This window comes from Oncorhynchus mykiss, chromosome 2 (genome assembly GCF_013265735.2).
Source record: "Oncorhynchus mykiss isolate Arlee chromosome 2, USDA_OmykA_1.1, whole genome shotgun sequence".
NCBI classification, from domain to species: Eukaryota; Metazoa; Chordata; class Actinopteri; order Salmoniformes; family Salmonidae; genus Oncorhynchus; species Oncorhynchus mykiss.
In genome coordinates this window covers 34792533-34806263 of record NC_048566.1, presented here as the reverse complement: position 1 = coordinate 34806263, position 13731 = coordinate 34792533, and the positions used below count along the sequence as shown (strand labels likewise).

Below are 13731 nucleotides of genomic sequence, written 5' to 3'. Positions count from 1 at the left end.
TTTTTAATGAATTTATTTGCAAATTATGGTGGAAAATAAGTATTTGGTCAATAACAAAAGTTTATCTCAATACTTTGTTATATACCCTTTGATGGCAATGACAGAGGTCAAACGTTTTCTGTAAGTCTTCACAAGGTTTTCACACACTGTTGCTGGTATTTTGGCCCATTCCTCCATGCAGATCTCCTCTAGAGCAGTGATGTTTTGGGGCTGTTGCTGGACAACACTGACTTTCAACTCCCTCCAAAGACTTTCTATGGGGTTGAGATCTGGAGACTGGCTAGGATACTCCAGGACCTTGAAATGCTTCTTACGAAGCCACTCCTTTGTTGCCCGGGCGTTGTGTTTGGGATCATTGTCATGCTGAAAGACCCATCCACGTTTCATCTTCAATGCCCTTGCTGATGGAAGGAGGTTTTCACTCAAAATCTCACGATACATGGCCCCATTCATTATTTCCTTTACACGGATCAGTCGTCCTGGTCCCTTTGCAGAAAAACAGCCCCAAAGCATGATGTTTCCACCCCCATGCTTCACAGTAGGTATGGTGTTCTTTGGATGCAACTCAGCATTCTTTGTCCTCCAAACACGACGAGTTGAGTTTTTACCAAAAAGTTATATTTTGGTTTCATCTGACCATATGACATTCTACCAATCTTCTTCTGGATCATCCAAATGCTCTCTAGCAAACTTCAGACGGGCCTGGACATGTACTGGCTTAAGCAGGGGGACACGTCTGGCACTGCAGGATTTGAGTCCCTGGCGGTGTAGTGTGTTACTGATGGTAGGCTTTGTTACTTTGGTCCCAGCTTTCTGGAGGTCATTCACTAGGTCCCCCCGTGTGGTTCTGGGATTTTTGCTCACCGTTCTTGTGATAATTTTGACCCCATGGGGTGAGATCTTGCGTGGAGCCTCAGATCAAGGGAGATTATCATTGGTCTTGTATGTCTTCCATTTCCTAATAATTGCTCCCACAGTTGATTTCTTCAAACCAAGCTGCTTACCTATTGCAGATTCAGTCTTCCCAGCCTGGTGCAGGTCTACAATTTTGTTTCTGGTGTCCTTTGACAGCTCTTTGGTCTTGGCCATAGTGGAGTTTGGACTGTGACTGTTTGAGGTTGTGGACAGGTGTCTTTTATACTGATAACAAGTTCAAACCGGTGCCATTAATACAGGTAACGAGTGGAGGACCGAGGCGCCTCTTGAAGAAGAAGTTACAGGTCTGTGAGAGCCAGAAATCTTGGTTGTTTGTAGGTGACCAAATACTTATTTTCCACCATAATTTGCAAATAAATTCATTAAAAATCCTACAATGTGATTTTCTGGATTTTTTTTTCTCATTTTGTCTGTCATAGTTGAAGTGTACCTATGATGAAGATTACAGGCCTCTCTCATCTTTTTAAGTGGGAGAACTTGCACAATTGGTGGCTGACTAAATACTTTTTTTTGCCCCACTGTATACTGGAGCTCCTTTGGCTATAATGCAGAATTAGGATTTCCAGAACAAGAATGTTATTTTGTGGTTTACCCGTGAGAATAATGACATTTGTGTACCGTAAATACAGACACTCATAGCCAAACGAGATAGAGCTTCATCCCAATACACTGCTAGATATTTCCCATTACCTAAGCAGGAGTAGCAGTCTTTTCACTGTAGTCTACTTGAATCATTATGTTTACTGAAAGCCCTTATTAGCGTTGCCATGGTATCTCTTTATTCTACTTAAACTTTAGATGTGTACTTATTTATTTATGAGATTATATTAGATAATTGAACATCAGACTTTTTATGTGTTCTTATAATTCTCATCCAACTGCTGAATAATTGAAGAACAGAGCCGTTCATTAAGCATTAAGTGTGTTAATAATTTAGCTGGTCTGGCCCAGGGAGCACATCATTGGTTTAGCCTTGGATGCTACAGTATCTCTCCTTGTAGAGAGAATCCCACTCTGCCCACCCTACCCCTCCTTCCGTCCAGCCTCAATGATGTCTTGTGGAGCTAAATAGGGCCCTCTGCTGGTTCTTCTAAGAATGACAGGTTTCAATTTACACGTACAGTACATTCATTTAAGCTGCTTTATTTGTGGGTCTACATACCTTGTGCAAAGTCAGGGAATGCATGGCAAAAAGAGAAACATCTAAAAAGTGAGTATTGATCATCATCAGTAGCAAGCTAAATTCCCTTGGTTCTTTATGGTTGAGGAAATATACCCTACGTCACCACAGTGGATTCAGTTATTGTTACTGCAACTAGTACTAGTTCAGCTTTGAAGAGGAGGTGAGGTGATGACAACGATAAATAACAGTCTTTATAATCTAGGTTCATAGGGTTAGACAATTTAGCTCTCTGCCTTTTCTGAGTGACTCGACTGTATGCTATTCCGCTCATCTCTCTACACCACAAACACCTTCCCAGCTCCAGCAGAGTTCTCATTCCTCCAGGCATCTACCTCACTTCCCCTTCCTCCGGCCCCAGTGGACCGACGTGACCGCACCACAGCAGGAAGCTGTCAATTAGCTCCTAATTAGCGTCTGACAAACAGCAGCTTGACGTCAACCCCATATGAAATGAACAACCCCCCTCTTCGAGTCCTTAGTGAACTCACCAGCTCACCCTCTTCAATCCAGCTGGGTTTGTCACTAGCCGCACCACTACTGAGATTGAGGGAGTGGGTAGCGTCACGCTGAGACTGGGCTAAAAACACTTTTTCCATGTATTGGGAATATACATTAGTATGTAAATTACTTGGGCAGAGGAGAGTGTTGTCACGATTATATTACTATAGAACTGGTGTGTGTGTGTCTGTCACTCTTGTATTAGATAGCCAATCACTGTTCTGGTGAGGGAGCTGTCTGTTTCCATGGTGATGGTGTTAAATTGTGGCTGGGGGCTAGTGCAAGAACCAATCAGACTTCAATACTGAGATGCTAAGAACACTTTTATTAGGGGAAACATTGCTTTGAATTGATGGGAGTTCAATAGCTGATTGTACCCTTAAAAACTAAAGGAAGTTTTTGTGCTTCAACATAGTAAAGTGCATCCATGAAACTAAATTGGTAGTAAAAATGTGTCTCAATGACATGTATTGCATCTCAAACAACAATTGAAACTCATAAATGTTTCATCTCTTTCTCTACAGTTATGTTTCGTCTCTATGATACAGATGGGAATGGGTCTCTGGATAGTTCGGTAATCATTTTTCCTTCTTCATACATATTCAAAAAATATGCCAAACATTATTTGAACACAGCCTTACATGAAACATCATCTTTGTTATTTTCTAAAGCCTATACCAGTGCCATGTTTGGTTCTGTCCTATACACGCCATGTTGTTTACTGTACTGAAAAATGATTTGGTGCTGCAACCTGAGCTCAAGGGTAGACTTAACATAGTAAATGTAAACCAAGTGACACTCCAATTAGAACGATATGTTACGTTTCGTATGGCATGCATTCATTTGTGGATGTATGTCATCCATTTCATATGATTCTTTACACATTTGCAATATGTATGATATGTTATGAATTCCAATTTGCTGTGGCTAACGTTAGCTAGGTGGCTAATGCTAACGTTAGCTAGGTGGCTACCATTAGCTAGGCTAGGGGTTACGGTTAGGGTTAAGAGTTAGGTTATTAAGGTTAGGACTAGGGGAAGGGTTGGCTAAAATGCTTGTAGTTGCAAAGTAGCTAAAAAGTAGTAAGTAGTTGTAAAGTTGCACATTAGCTAAAATGCTAAAGTTGTCCGTGATGAGATACGAACACGCAGCCTTTTGGGTTGCTAGACGTTCGTGTTATAAGTCTACCCATTCACCCCAACCAACCACCCTGCTTTCGTTTTTGCCTTAAGTAACCTGTATTATGTAACTATACCTAACATATCATACTAATTTGAGTGAAATGTAGAATATTTTGTACAATATAATCTAAAGTAACATTACACAAGCCCGAGTGGTGCAGCGGTCTAAGTCAGTGCAAAAGGCGTCACTACAGTCCCTGGTTTGAATCCAGGTTGTATCACATCCGGCCGTGATTGGGATTCCCATAGGACAGCACACAATTGGCCCAGCATCGTCCGGGTTTGGTCGGGTAGGCCGTCATTGTAAATAAGAATTTGTTCTGAACTGACTTGCCTGGTTAAATAAAGGTTAAATAAAATAAAAAAGCTTTGGCTTGTTGCGGAGGAGCAGGCGAGTGAATGTCTCATGTTCATTGCTCTGGCCTGCATGTGATGACTCTCCACTAGATGATAATTGCCCTCCCATAGGGCAACCATTGTAATTAAGTCATCAAGCCTGTATCAGTTTTCAAGCTGCTTTTGTTGTGCATTGTACAACTCTCCTTTGGAGAGGGAAGATTGAACCAACTGACTATTACATGCTGTTCATCTGTCTAAAACCATTGTTTGTCATCAACTGAAGAATGGCTATTGTACCATAGATGTGTTTTGACACACGATTTGTTTTCTACTTCTAGGAACTGGAGCACATCGTCTCTCAAATGATGCATGTTGCTGAGTACTTGGAATGGGACGTGACAGAATTGAAGCCGGTAAAATACATATTTTTCATAAACATTTAATACACTGCAGATCCATAGACCTAAAGATCTATGGCCCCCTAGTTTCGGTTATATCAATAACAGGAAAATACTGTAACTTTGTAAAGCTTGAATGAGAGTGTCATATATTTCATCTGTGTTGACAGATCCCACTGTACTGTCTCTGATTGGTTGTAAGTAGATTCTGCAGGAGATGATGCAGGAGATTGACTATGACCATGACGGTACTGTGTCTCTAGAGGAGTGGATCCAGGGAGGCAGCACCACCATCCCCCTACTTGTACTACTGGGACTAGAGACGGTGAGTAGTCAAGAAAGTGTTACCTAAACATCATCACTGTTACTTTCAATGGCAGATTTTCTAGACCAGAGCCATAGAGATGGTCTATGTATGGCTCTGAGGTGTTCAATTCTGGTCCTGGAAAGCCATAGTGTGTGCAGGATTTAGTTCAAGCCCAGTTAAAAGCCAAATGCAGCCATTTTTATTTCAATATCAAATCATATCTGGGTAACAATGTAGTACCTTACTGTAAAAAATAAACAAAAATAGCTTTTAAGCAAAAACTATTTCTCACGCTAGAACTTTGCTAGGGCTTTCTGGTAGCAGTCTGAGGGGAAAACTAGCTGTTTGTGGCACACAGTAAAAAAAAGGGATGTAAAAATTACAGTGTTGACTTATTTTAACTCCGTCCATGCAAAAACTGCTAATTAGGTCCTGTGTAGATTGTATTTTCAACCAGCAACTGGGTTGTTCCACAAAATGGGTGCCTTTTGCGTCCCTTTGATATTTTAAGTAGAAATTATGCACCAATATTCAAATCAAATCAAATCAAATTTATTTATATAGCCCTTCGTACATCAGCTGATATCTCAAAGTGCTGTACAGAAACCCAGCCTAAAACCCCAAACAGCAAGCAATGCAGGTGTAGAAGCACGGTGGCTAGGAAAAACTCCCTAGAAAGGCCAAAACCTAGGAAGAAACCTAGAGAGGAACCAGGCTATGTGGGGTGGCCAGTCCTCTTCTGGCTGTGCCGGGTGGAGATTATAACAGAACATGGCCAAGATGTTCAAATGTTCATAAATGACCAGCATGGTCCAATAATAATCACAGGCAGAATAGTTGAAACTGGAGCAGCAGCACAGTCAGGTGGACTGGGTATTGAATATTAAAAGCATGTTATATTAAATGAAGTGCACTTTAATATAGACCACATGAAGAATTCAATGAATCTTGTTTTTAATATGAAGAAAGGCTTGCTAAAGTGCCAAGATTTCAATCTACTTCATCCTAAAATGTATCCAAGTTACACCATCATTGTAAAGCCCTAGTTATTGTTCTTGCTTTGACAGTCATCTCTGAAGATTGTGATTGATTTCACATGTGATTAGTGATTCATGTACGCATGTCCCTCATGTTCAGTGAGGTGTGAATTGAACTCTTGTTTAAATTTGCCGGTACTACCCCTTTAAAAATATGTATTTCAAAAGAAAAGTTGAACATCTAATAGTCAGATAATAGTGTAAAAGCAGGTGAGCTGGTTCTACTCTTTTTGGCCATTTTCTGGTGTTTTTGGGTGGAAAACTGTGCGGGTCGAACATACAAATAGAAATGTTAAACATGTCTAAACATAGAAATGTTTAGATATGTAATTGTTTGTAAAACATGCATTCAATTGCTACCTGCCTGTTGCACACAACAATCAGGCAGTGTTAGTTTCATCAGCTGTTGTATAATATGGTAGAAAACACAGACAAAACAGAATTTTGACCGCGCTGGGCCTTTTAAACCCACCATAGCCTGATTCACACTACCAAGCCAAACCGAGCCAAGGCGAGCTGTATTAGGCCAGCCTGGTTCCTCATCCAACATAGTTGCTGGAACCGTGCTGGAAAGGACAATGTGGGAAAACTATATTTGAGCCAGCACAGTATGGTTGGGGTGGGCCCTTTTGTGTGAATCAGGTACAAGGTCTGGACATTCCCACCACTTCCTAACTAGTCAATAGCTTCGTCAGACGTCACCACTGATGTCCCAGCTCTCCTTGTCCACTAGATGGAGTCATCTTTTCAGTTTTTTTGCTGCCTTTGTCTTCAATGATTCAATGAACAAGTCGTCACTTATCACAGGCTAATGAGACAGTCTCTTACAGTGACATCAGACTGTCATTTTTCTGTGATTGACGTAATAGGTGACATGATTAATGACACAGGATTAAAGGGAAGAACCCAGGCAATCCTCCCCACTAAAGATGATGGCTTTGGAGAACAGTAAAACAAATATCAAAATCGTTCACATGGGCCACATTCAGTTGCCAAACGTTGTCGAACGCTGGAGATGAAAGTGCCACGAAAAGAGCCGGTGTGATTCCTTATTGTGCGTGTCAGAGAGGCATGTTTGTTTTACATGGCCTATTTATATCTGTCATGTAACGAATCACCCAACCATCAACCAGTCAATAATTAACCAATCAATCAATCAAACCAATCAGTCATCTTTCCTTTAGAATGTGAAAGATGATGGGCAGCACGTGTGGAGACTGAAGCACTTCAACAAGCCGGCCTACTGTAACCTGTGTCTGAACATGCTTATAGGCCTGGGCAAGCAAGGGCTGTGCTGCTCATGTGAGTATGGCAACGTCAACAGTTGTTTCCTCATGTCTACTCTCATTTTTACCATTCCCAAACGGTTTATTCCATTCATCTTTTCATCATTAAGAAGGCATTTTTGTGACCCAAATTGCCCTTCGGAAATGTATCCCCAACCTCAGTTTAGTGTTTGCTATTCTTAGTTGTTTTTGTGATTTTTTTTGAGGGGTCAAAATGTGTATTCCACCTCTCCCAGTCTGCAAGTACACTGTCCATGAGCGCTGTGTGGCCCGTGCTCCTCCGTCGTGCATCAAAACCTACGTGAAGAGCAAGAAAAACACAGAGGTGTGTCCAATTGGAGTGTTTACTAATCGGCACGCTCGGATCAGCGATGCTCCACGGAGCTTAGATCCAGGGCTCCTTCCTCACTAATGGAATTAAACAAGTCATTCTGATACTAAGCATAGCTAATTACAATATTTAGTCTGGTTTAAATACATGCCCAATACACAGACAGTAGTGTTACATTTTTGTTACTTTCTTTTTTGATTTCTTTCTTTCTTACTATTGTGGATTTCTCACTTGTTTTCTGTTCTGCTTTTCTCCTCTGTTTCTCTCTGTTTCTCGCTCCACAGGTGATGCACCATTTCTGGGTGGAGGGAAACTGCCCGACCAAGTGTGACAAGTGTCACAAAACCATTAAGTGTTACCAAGGTTTGACTGGGCTTCACTGTGTGTGGTGCCAAGTCACGGTACGCCCCCCCCCCCCCGAGGAGAATCAGCCACCTCCTCATTATTTTCCACTGTTTCTTGCTGTTTATGATTTCTTTTTTGCACCTTTTATCCGAGTCCTATCACTTTGCCAATTTACACCAAGTAACAGTTATTTCCAGTATTCTGCTAATAGAAAATAAACCACGTTGAAAATGTGTTTTGATATCATTCTTTTTTAAAACAAATCCAGTGTTAGGAGTTGTGTTTTTGTAAATCACACAACGTGCTCTTACTTTTTACTCAACGGCACTTGGTGTTTAGCTTAAAACAATTCTACATAGCTGATACAAACTGAACGTTATATTTTATGGCCCCCATACATTTTAAAGGAACTGAACTCTAATATCGAATTACAATCAAATGAAAGGTAACATTGAATAATATGTTATGATCTTGAATGTCACCCTGATACTAATATGGTTGTAATTGAGTGTTTCTCCTCATCCAGCTTCATAATAAGTGTGCCTCCCATGTGAAACCTGAGTGTGACTGTGGACCACTGAAGGACCATATCCTGCCCCCCAACACAATCTGTCCTGTCGTACTGGTGAGTTTAACTTTCAAAATGATGCCATATTCTGCTTATATACAAATTCACCATATGATAGCTTTATGAAAATGTATGTATATTTCCTCATACATAGATCACGGTTTCGCATATTTATAGAGGCAATATCTTTTTGATAATGTCTATTAGATTGTTTTCAAGGTGCCCATTTCTACTGTCTGCACTTTGACCCCCAGGAAAGACAGTCTACGGTGAGGAAAGATTCCAGATCCAGCCAATCAGGAGGCAGAGGGAAGATGCAGAGAGCCAACTCAGTCACAGTGGATGGCCAAGGACTACAGGTGACAATCCAAACATTTTTATTTTTCTTCAAAATTTGGTAGAAATTTGTGAAGAATGTGTACTGTAAATTGACATTTCTAATCTAACCACAATTTAGCCTTTGGGCGCAGGAAAATATGAAATGACACTGGTGGGATTAATATGAGATTAGTTTCTACTGGTGAACAAAACAAGAATCAGCTCCATCCAAATCCTCCCTAATATCTAACAGACAGACAACCGGTGACAATCAACCTGAATCATCTCCCCGCCACATCCATCTCTGCCTTCTCCGGCTAACCAGAGTAATAATCAGGATTATTATTTATAATTAGAGGAAGTAATGGATCACTCCTGGCTGGACAGGGAGCTCATTAATACACCGCTCGGCCTGCTGGGATAGCAGACAGGGAGAGTTAAGAGCTTCATCTGTGTCAAGGAGATGCACGGGTGCACTGTCACCGCCGCCCGCCACTGAACGGCAGGAAGGCCAACTCGTAGGCTTCAGCCCGCGATTAGGGCTTGTTTTGTTTATGCCTCGCCCCAGCCCTGGCTGCCTCCTCCGTGGTAGAGGCCTGCTGCTTCTCTCTGTCCACTGCTCTACCAGAGGTAGCAATGAAGAGGCTTGTCCCTAAGGATGGCCCCCATGTCACGCAAGACTCAGTGCTTCTCCCAATCAGGAGATGGTGATGGTTATAACTTGAATAAGGAGGGGTATCTTTGTTCAATTTCCTGGGATTTTGTTGGGTATTGGCTGTTGTTCACATGATAAATGTTTGAACCTTAACAGTAACAAGAGAGGCCAGGGTGAAGCAGCCAGGCATTTTTAAAAATAAATATGAATGTTTTTTTATTCACTGTTTATAATAATGATTTTACGCTATACTCTAACGTCAGATCAGCCTACTGCATTATAAGCAATTGGACTGAAATCGCTTTCTGTTTTGATATATTTTGCATAGATCACAACAATAGAGGGAACTCATCCTCTGCTAGTGTTTGTGAATCCAAAGAGTGGAGGGAAGCAGGGAGACAGGTAAGCACACTCTCTCCCCACGCTCCACCTCTCTGTAAAAAGCCATTCTCAGAACTGCTCTTCAATCAAAGAGCTGCAAAGCCTGGCTGCACACAGAGTGCTCAAGGCTTAGTTAGTCAAATAGAAACACAATAACATTGACCTACAGACTCCTGGTTGATTTTGCAGAGGTTCTTAGATGGCACTGTCTTTGACTGTCACATCCCTGGTTGTCAGTGTATAGATTTAGACCTTCTTTAACCCAGGGCCTAATTGGGTTATTACTGAACACATTCATTCTACTCCTTATTACTACAGTCCTCATTTGTTTAAATGATGAGATCAAAATATGACTTGAGCCAGTTGATATAATGAAATTGAAATGAAAATGAATTAGTCTTTCTAATGACTTCGTCCTCGGCATTGGAGCTGTCAATCATACTGTAGCAAAACGGCATACGGACTATGTACAGGGGTTCAGTTGATCACATTTCAATTTCTTCACAATCCAGATGTTCTGTGGTAGCTGTTTCAGTAGGTTTCTGTGGGTCAACTCAACACTATATTGCTGGTTGACACAATTTCATCCTTTTCTTTCCTTGTTTCTCCTCTTTTTTTCCTCTTTTCTACTCTTCTCTTCTCTCCTCCGCTCCTCTCCTCCAGGATCTACAGAAAATTCCAGTACCTCTTAAACCCTAGGCAGGTATACAACCTGGCCAAGAACGGACCCATGCCTGGGTAAGTTCTGCTCTAATCATCTCACACAGACTAAGCAACATCACCTAAAGTGCACAGAACACTCTACAGTCATGATTCAACTATCATTATTATCCTCAAGTTACATGTGGAATCAGAGTGGTGGATGAGCGACTGTTTACAAAGCCCTAATGTATTCCGCTGTTGCCCAGTCATAATATCCAACATCTCATGCAGGGGAGGTCTCTCAATTTGGGCCTCTCACTCAATCCGGATTCATATGCAGACGTGATTGAAAGGTGAGATCGGAGATCACAAACAGTGAGACAACAACACTGTGCTTGAGTCTAGTATTGGTTACAGTGTGTGGGAATAGTGATATATTGTGAGTGAGGCGAGGCATGCTGATGTGTGATCACGTATACTGCTGTAGGCTGCACAGGCATGGGTCTGGGGTTGTTGGACTATGCGTGTCTATGATTAAGAAGATGAGCAGATCATCTCGATGCACAAGGTTCCGCCCCTTTTGTTTTAGACACACCAATTCCGGAGCATTCTGAAATGCAGGAACACGTCACTGCCGTGCTCTGATGTTGCTGGACTTTGATTATGGTTTTGAAAGCAGAATGTAAATGGTTTGCGAAGAGGAAAAGTCCAATATAAACTTTTGTAGACAGTTAAGTTTATGCTCATAATTACAATGGCCCAGAGGGGCAAAATAATGGCTTTACGCCATATATTTATCTTACACAGTCGTAAGATTTGAAATTGACCTTGTCGGCCATATTGTGTCTTCAGTATTGATTCTCTGTGTTTGGAGCTTTGTTGGCTGGGAAGGCCATGTTTATTGACGAGGCTCTTAGAGACGTGTTGCACTCAGAAGAAACCCCTCTCTGTCTTTAGTTGGGAACATTCCAGATGACCTTGCCCGGCTGTAACCTTGTTAATATTTGGTGAAGTGTACGTAATGCGGTTGGCATTAGCAAGGTGACTGGTCACCGTGGTCACTAGCAGGCTGAGGCAGCCGCACACACTGCTGTCAATTAGCACTAGCGCTAATGCAATTAGCCCAAATGAAGTGTTTGTTTCTTGGTATTTAAATATCCCCAAAGTTGCCTTTCATGTTCGCGGCCGTCTGTTTTGCACCTAATGCGGTTTGCAGTCCCAGTTGGAGAGTAATTGAGCGAATCATTTATCTGCCGTATGAGGTTTGGAGGCTCCCTCATTCAGTTAGGGCTTTGTTATTGTGAAGGAACGGAAGAAGTTGGACTGAACATTGGCCATCTTGATCCGATTAGCCTCTGAACAGACTAGCTGGCTGAAGGAATAATTGTCAATGTGATATGTGTTATTTTGTGAGATTATAGGGGCCTTTGCAGAGCCGCTCCAGTGCAGCAGAGTTACAATATACTGTAGATGCGAGATAAAATAGGGATAAGTATGGAGATAAAACACTTACAGTACCTTTGAATAAGGTAACCTTGAGTTCAATTTACTGTTGGACAAAATAGTGCATTTTCTCAGGGCAGAATGTCTGAAGATTTTTATTGAATTTATAGTAGATAAAGAAAATAATGTGTTTCTCTCTAAAAGGGGATTATTTCCTGCATTATGATGGATATTGTGTATATGATTTTTTTGTTGTGTTCAAGGTTGAATTTCTTCCGAGAGGTTCCAGATTTCAGAGTGCTAGCTTGTGGTGGGGATGGGACAGTCGGTTGGATTCTGGATTTCATAGGTGGGTGTGCACTTCCACTGCCACACCAGTGCTACATTGGTGAACAGACTGGTGAACATATCCTGGTAAATACTAGAGATTATACTAGTGGGATGAATGGAACTAGGCCTAAGTATGAATTTGGTCCTCTCAATTCTAAATATAACATAACTTTTGCATTATAACATTTTCCCCCTTTCCTTAACATTTCATTGTGCTTTCTTGAAAACCTGTACAGTGACATTTTTTTGTGCGTTTCAATTATTATTATGTTGTATTACTTTGGTGAAATTAACAGTGCGCTTGTTATTTTGCAAGAAATCATCAAATATACTTTTATGATTTGTATATAAACATTTTCATTACGTCCAAGCCGGCGTGTTCGAGGGAGGTAAAAACAGGATGATTATGTGAGTTCAAAATCGCCATATTAGTCGTCATTTGAGAAACGGCCTCAAGACCATTTTTCCTTGAAGACTTATTCCTGGTTCTGCCTTTTAAAAATTGCCTCCATTTTTTTTCTCAATCAAAACAAAGAGAAGTAATAACATGGACAGAATGAATGCTACTCCTGAAATAGCCTGTGAGACTGGACATTCACGTCGCCGTTTGTTGTTGCACAGATGTCAGAGTTTAGATTTGAGTGATGGTCAGATAACCATGCTACACTGAATGGGATTTGTATTTTTTTTTTACTCAGAGACCTGGGCAAATCAAAGTTAAATAAAAATGTATACAGTATATTAAAGTGGAACCGTGTTCAGTTTTGTTGTGGTCCGAATGTGGGGGTGAGGTCCTCTGTCGCTGGGCCAATTGCGCGCCACCCTATGGGGCGCAGCGGTCTTAGGCACTGCATCTCTGTGCTTGAGGCGTCACTACAGACACCCTGGTTCGAATCCAGGCTGTATCACAACCGGCCGTGGTTGGGAGTCCCATAGGGGGGATTGGCCCGATGTTGTCCCGGGTTTGGCCGGTGTAGGCCGTCATTGTAAATAAGAATTTGTTCTTAACTGACTTGCCTGGTCAAGTAAGGTTACATGGGACTCCCAATCACGGACGGTTGTGATTCAACCTTGAATCGAACCAGGGTCTGTAGTGACGACTCTAGCACTGAGATGGAGTGCCTTAGACCGCTGCGCCATTCGGGAGCCCTGTTTGACTGTAAGTTGCTCTGGATAAAAGCGTCTGCTCATTGGCATAGTAATAATAATACAGTATGTTTTTGTTGTACCTCTTGTGTAGATAAGGCCAATCTGGACAGGAACCCCCCTGTGTGTGTACTTCCCCTTGGAACAGGAAATGACCTGGCAAGATGTCTGCGATGGGGAGGAGGTATGTTTAATAGCAATTTACTGACACAAAGTGTGCAATTTTTTCACAAATGTGTGGCCTCATTTTTTTTGTCCAATTACATGATTCATGAGATTGAATTTAGATTTGAACATTATATTCATTTTCTCCTTTGACTGTAAATGTTACCTATGTTTTCATGTAGGAATAAATCAGTAGGCATAAATAGTTACAGAGAATAATGTTATAATAAAATACTTATGGC

General features: G+C 41.4%; 1 protein-coding gene across 1 annotated transcript in view; it reads left to right on the top strand.

Moving 5' to 3' along the window:
- The window catches only part of dgkb (diacylglycerol kinase, beta), a 53010-nt gene that overhangs the window by 8911 nt on the left and 30368 nt on the right, over positions 1-13731 (top strand). Inside the window, exons 7-18 of the mRNA XM_021560333.2 lie at positions 3142-3191; positions 4476-4550; positions 4741-4860; positions 7064-7181; positions 7402-7490; positions 7781-7897; positions 8368-8466; positions 8664-8768; positions 9711-9784; positions 10427-10501; positions 12112-12197; positions 13419-13508. Of these exons, the coding sequence (XP_021416008.1) occupies positions 3142-3191; positions 4476-4550; positions 4741-4860; positions 7064-7181; positions 7402-7490; positions 7781-7897; positions 8368-8466; positions 8664-8768; positions 9711-9784; positions 10427-10501; positions 12112-12197; positions 13419-13508 (1098 nt within the window). The remainder of the gene's footprint in view (positions 1-3141; positions 3192-4475; positions 4551-4740; positions 4861-7063; positions 7182-7401; positions 7491-7780; positions 7898-8367; positions 8467-8663; positions 8769-9710; positions 9785-10426; positions 10502-12111; positions 12198-13418; positions 13509-13731) is intronic.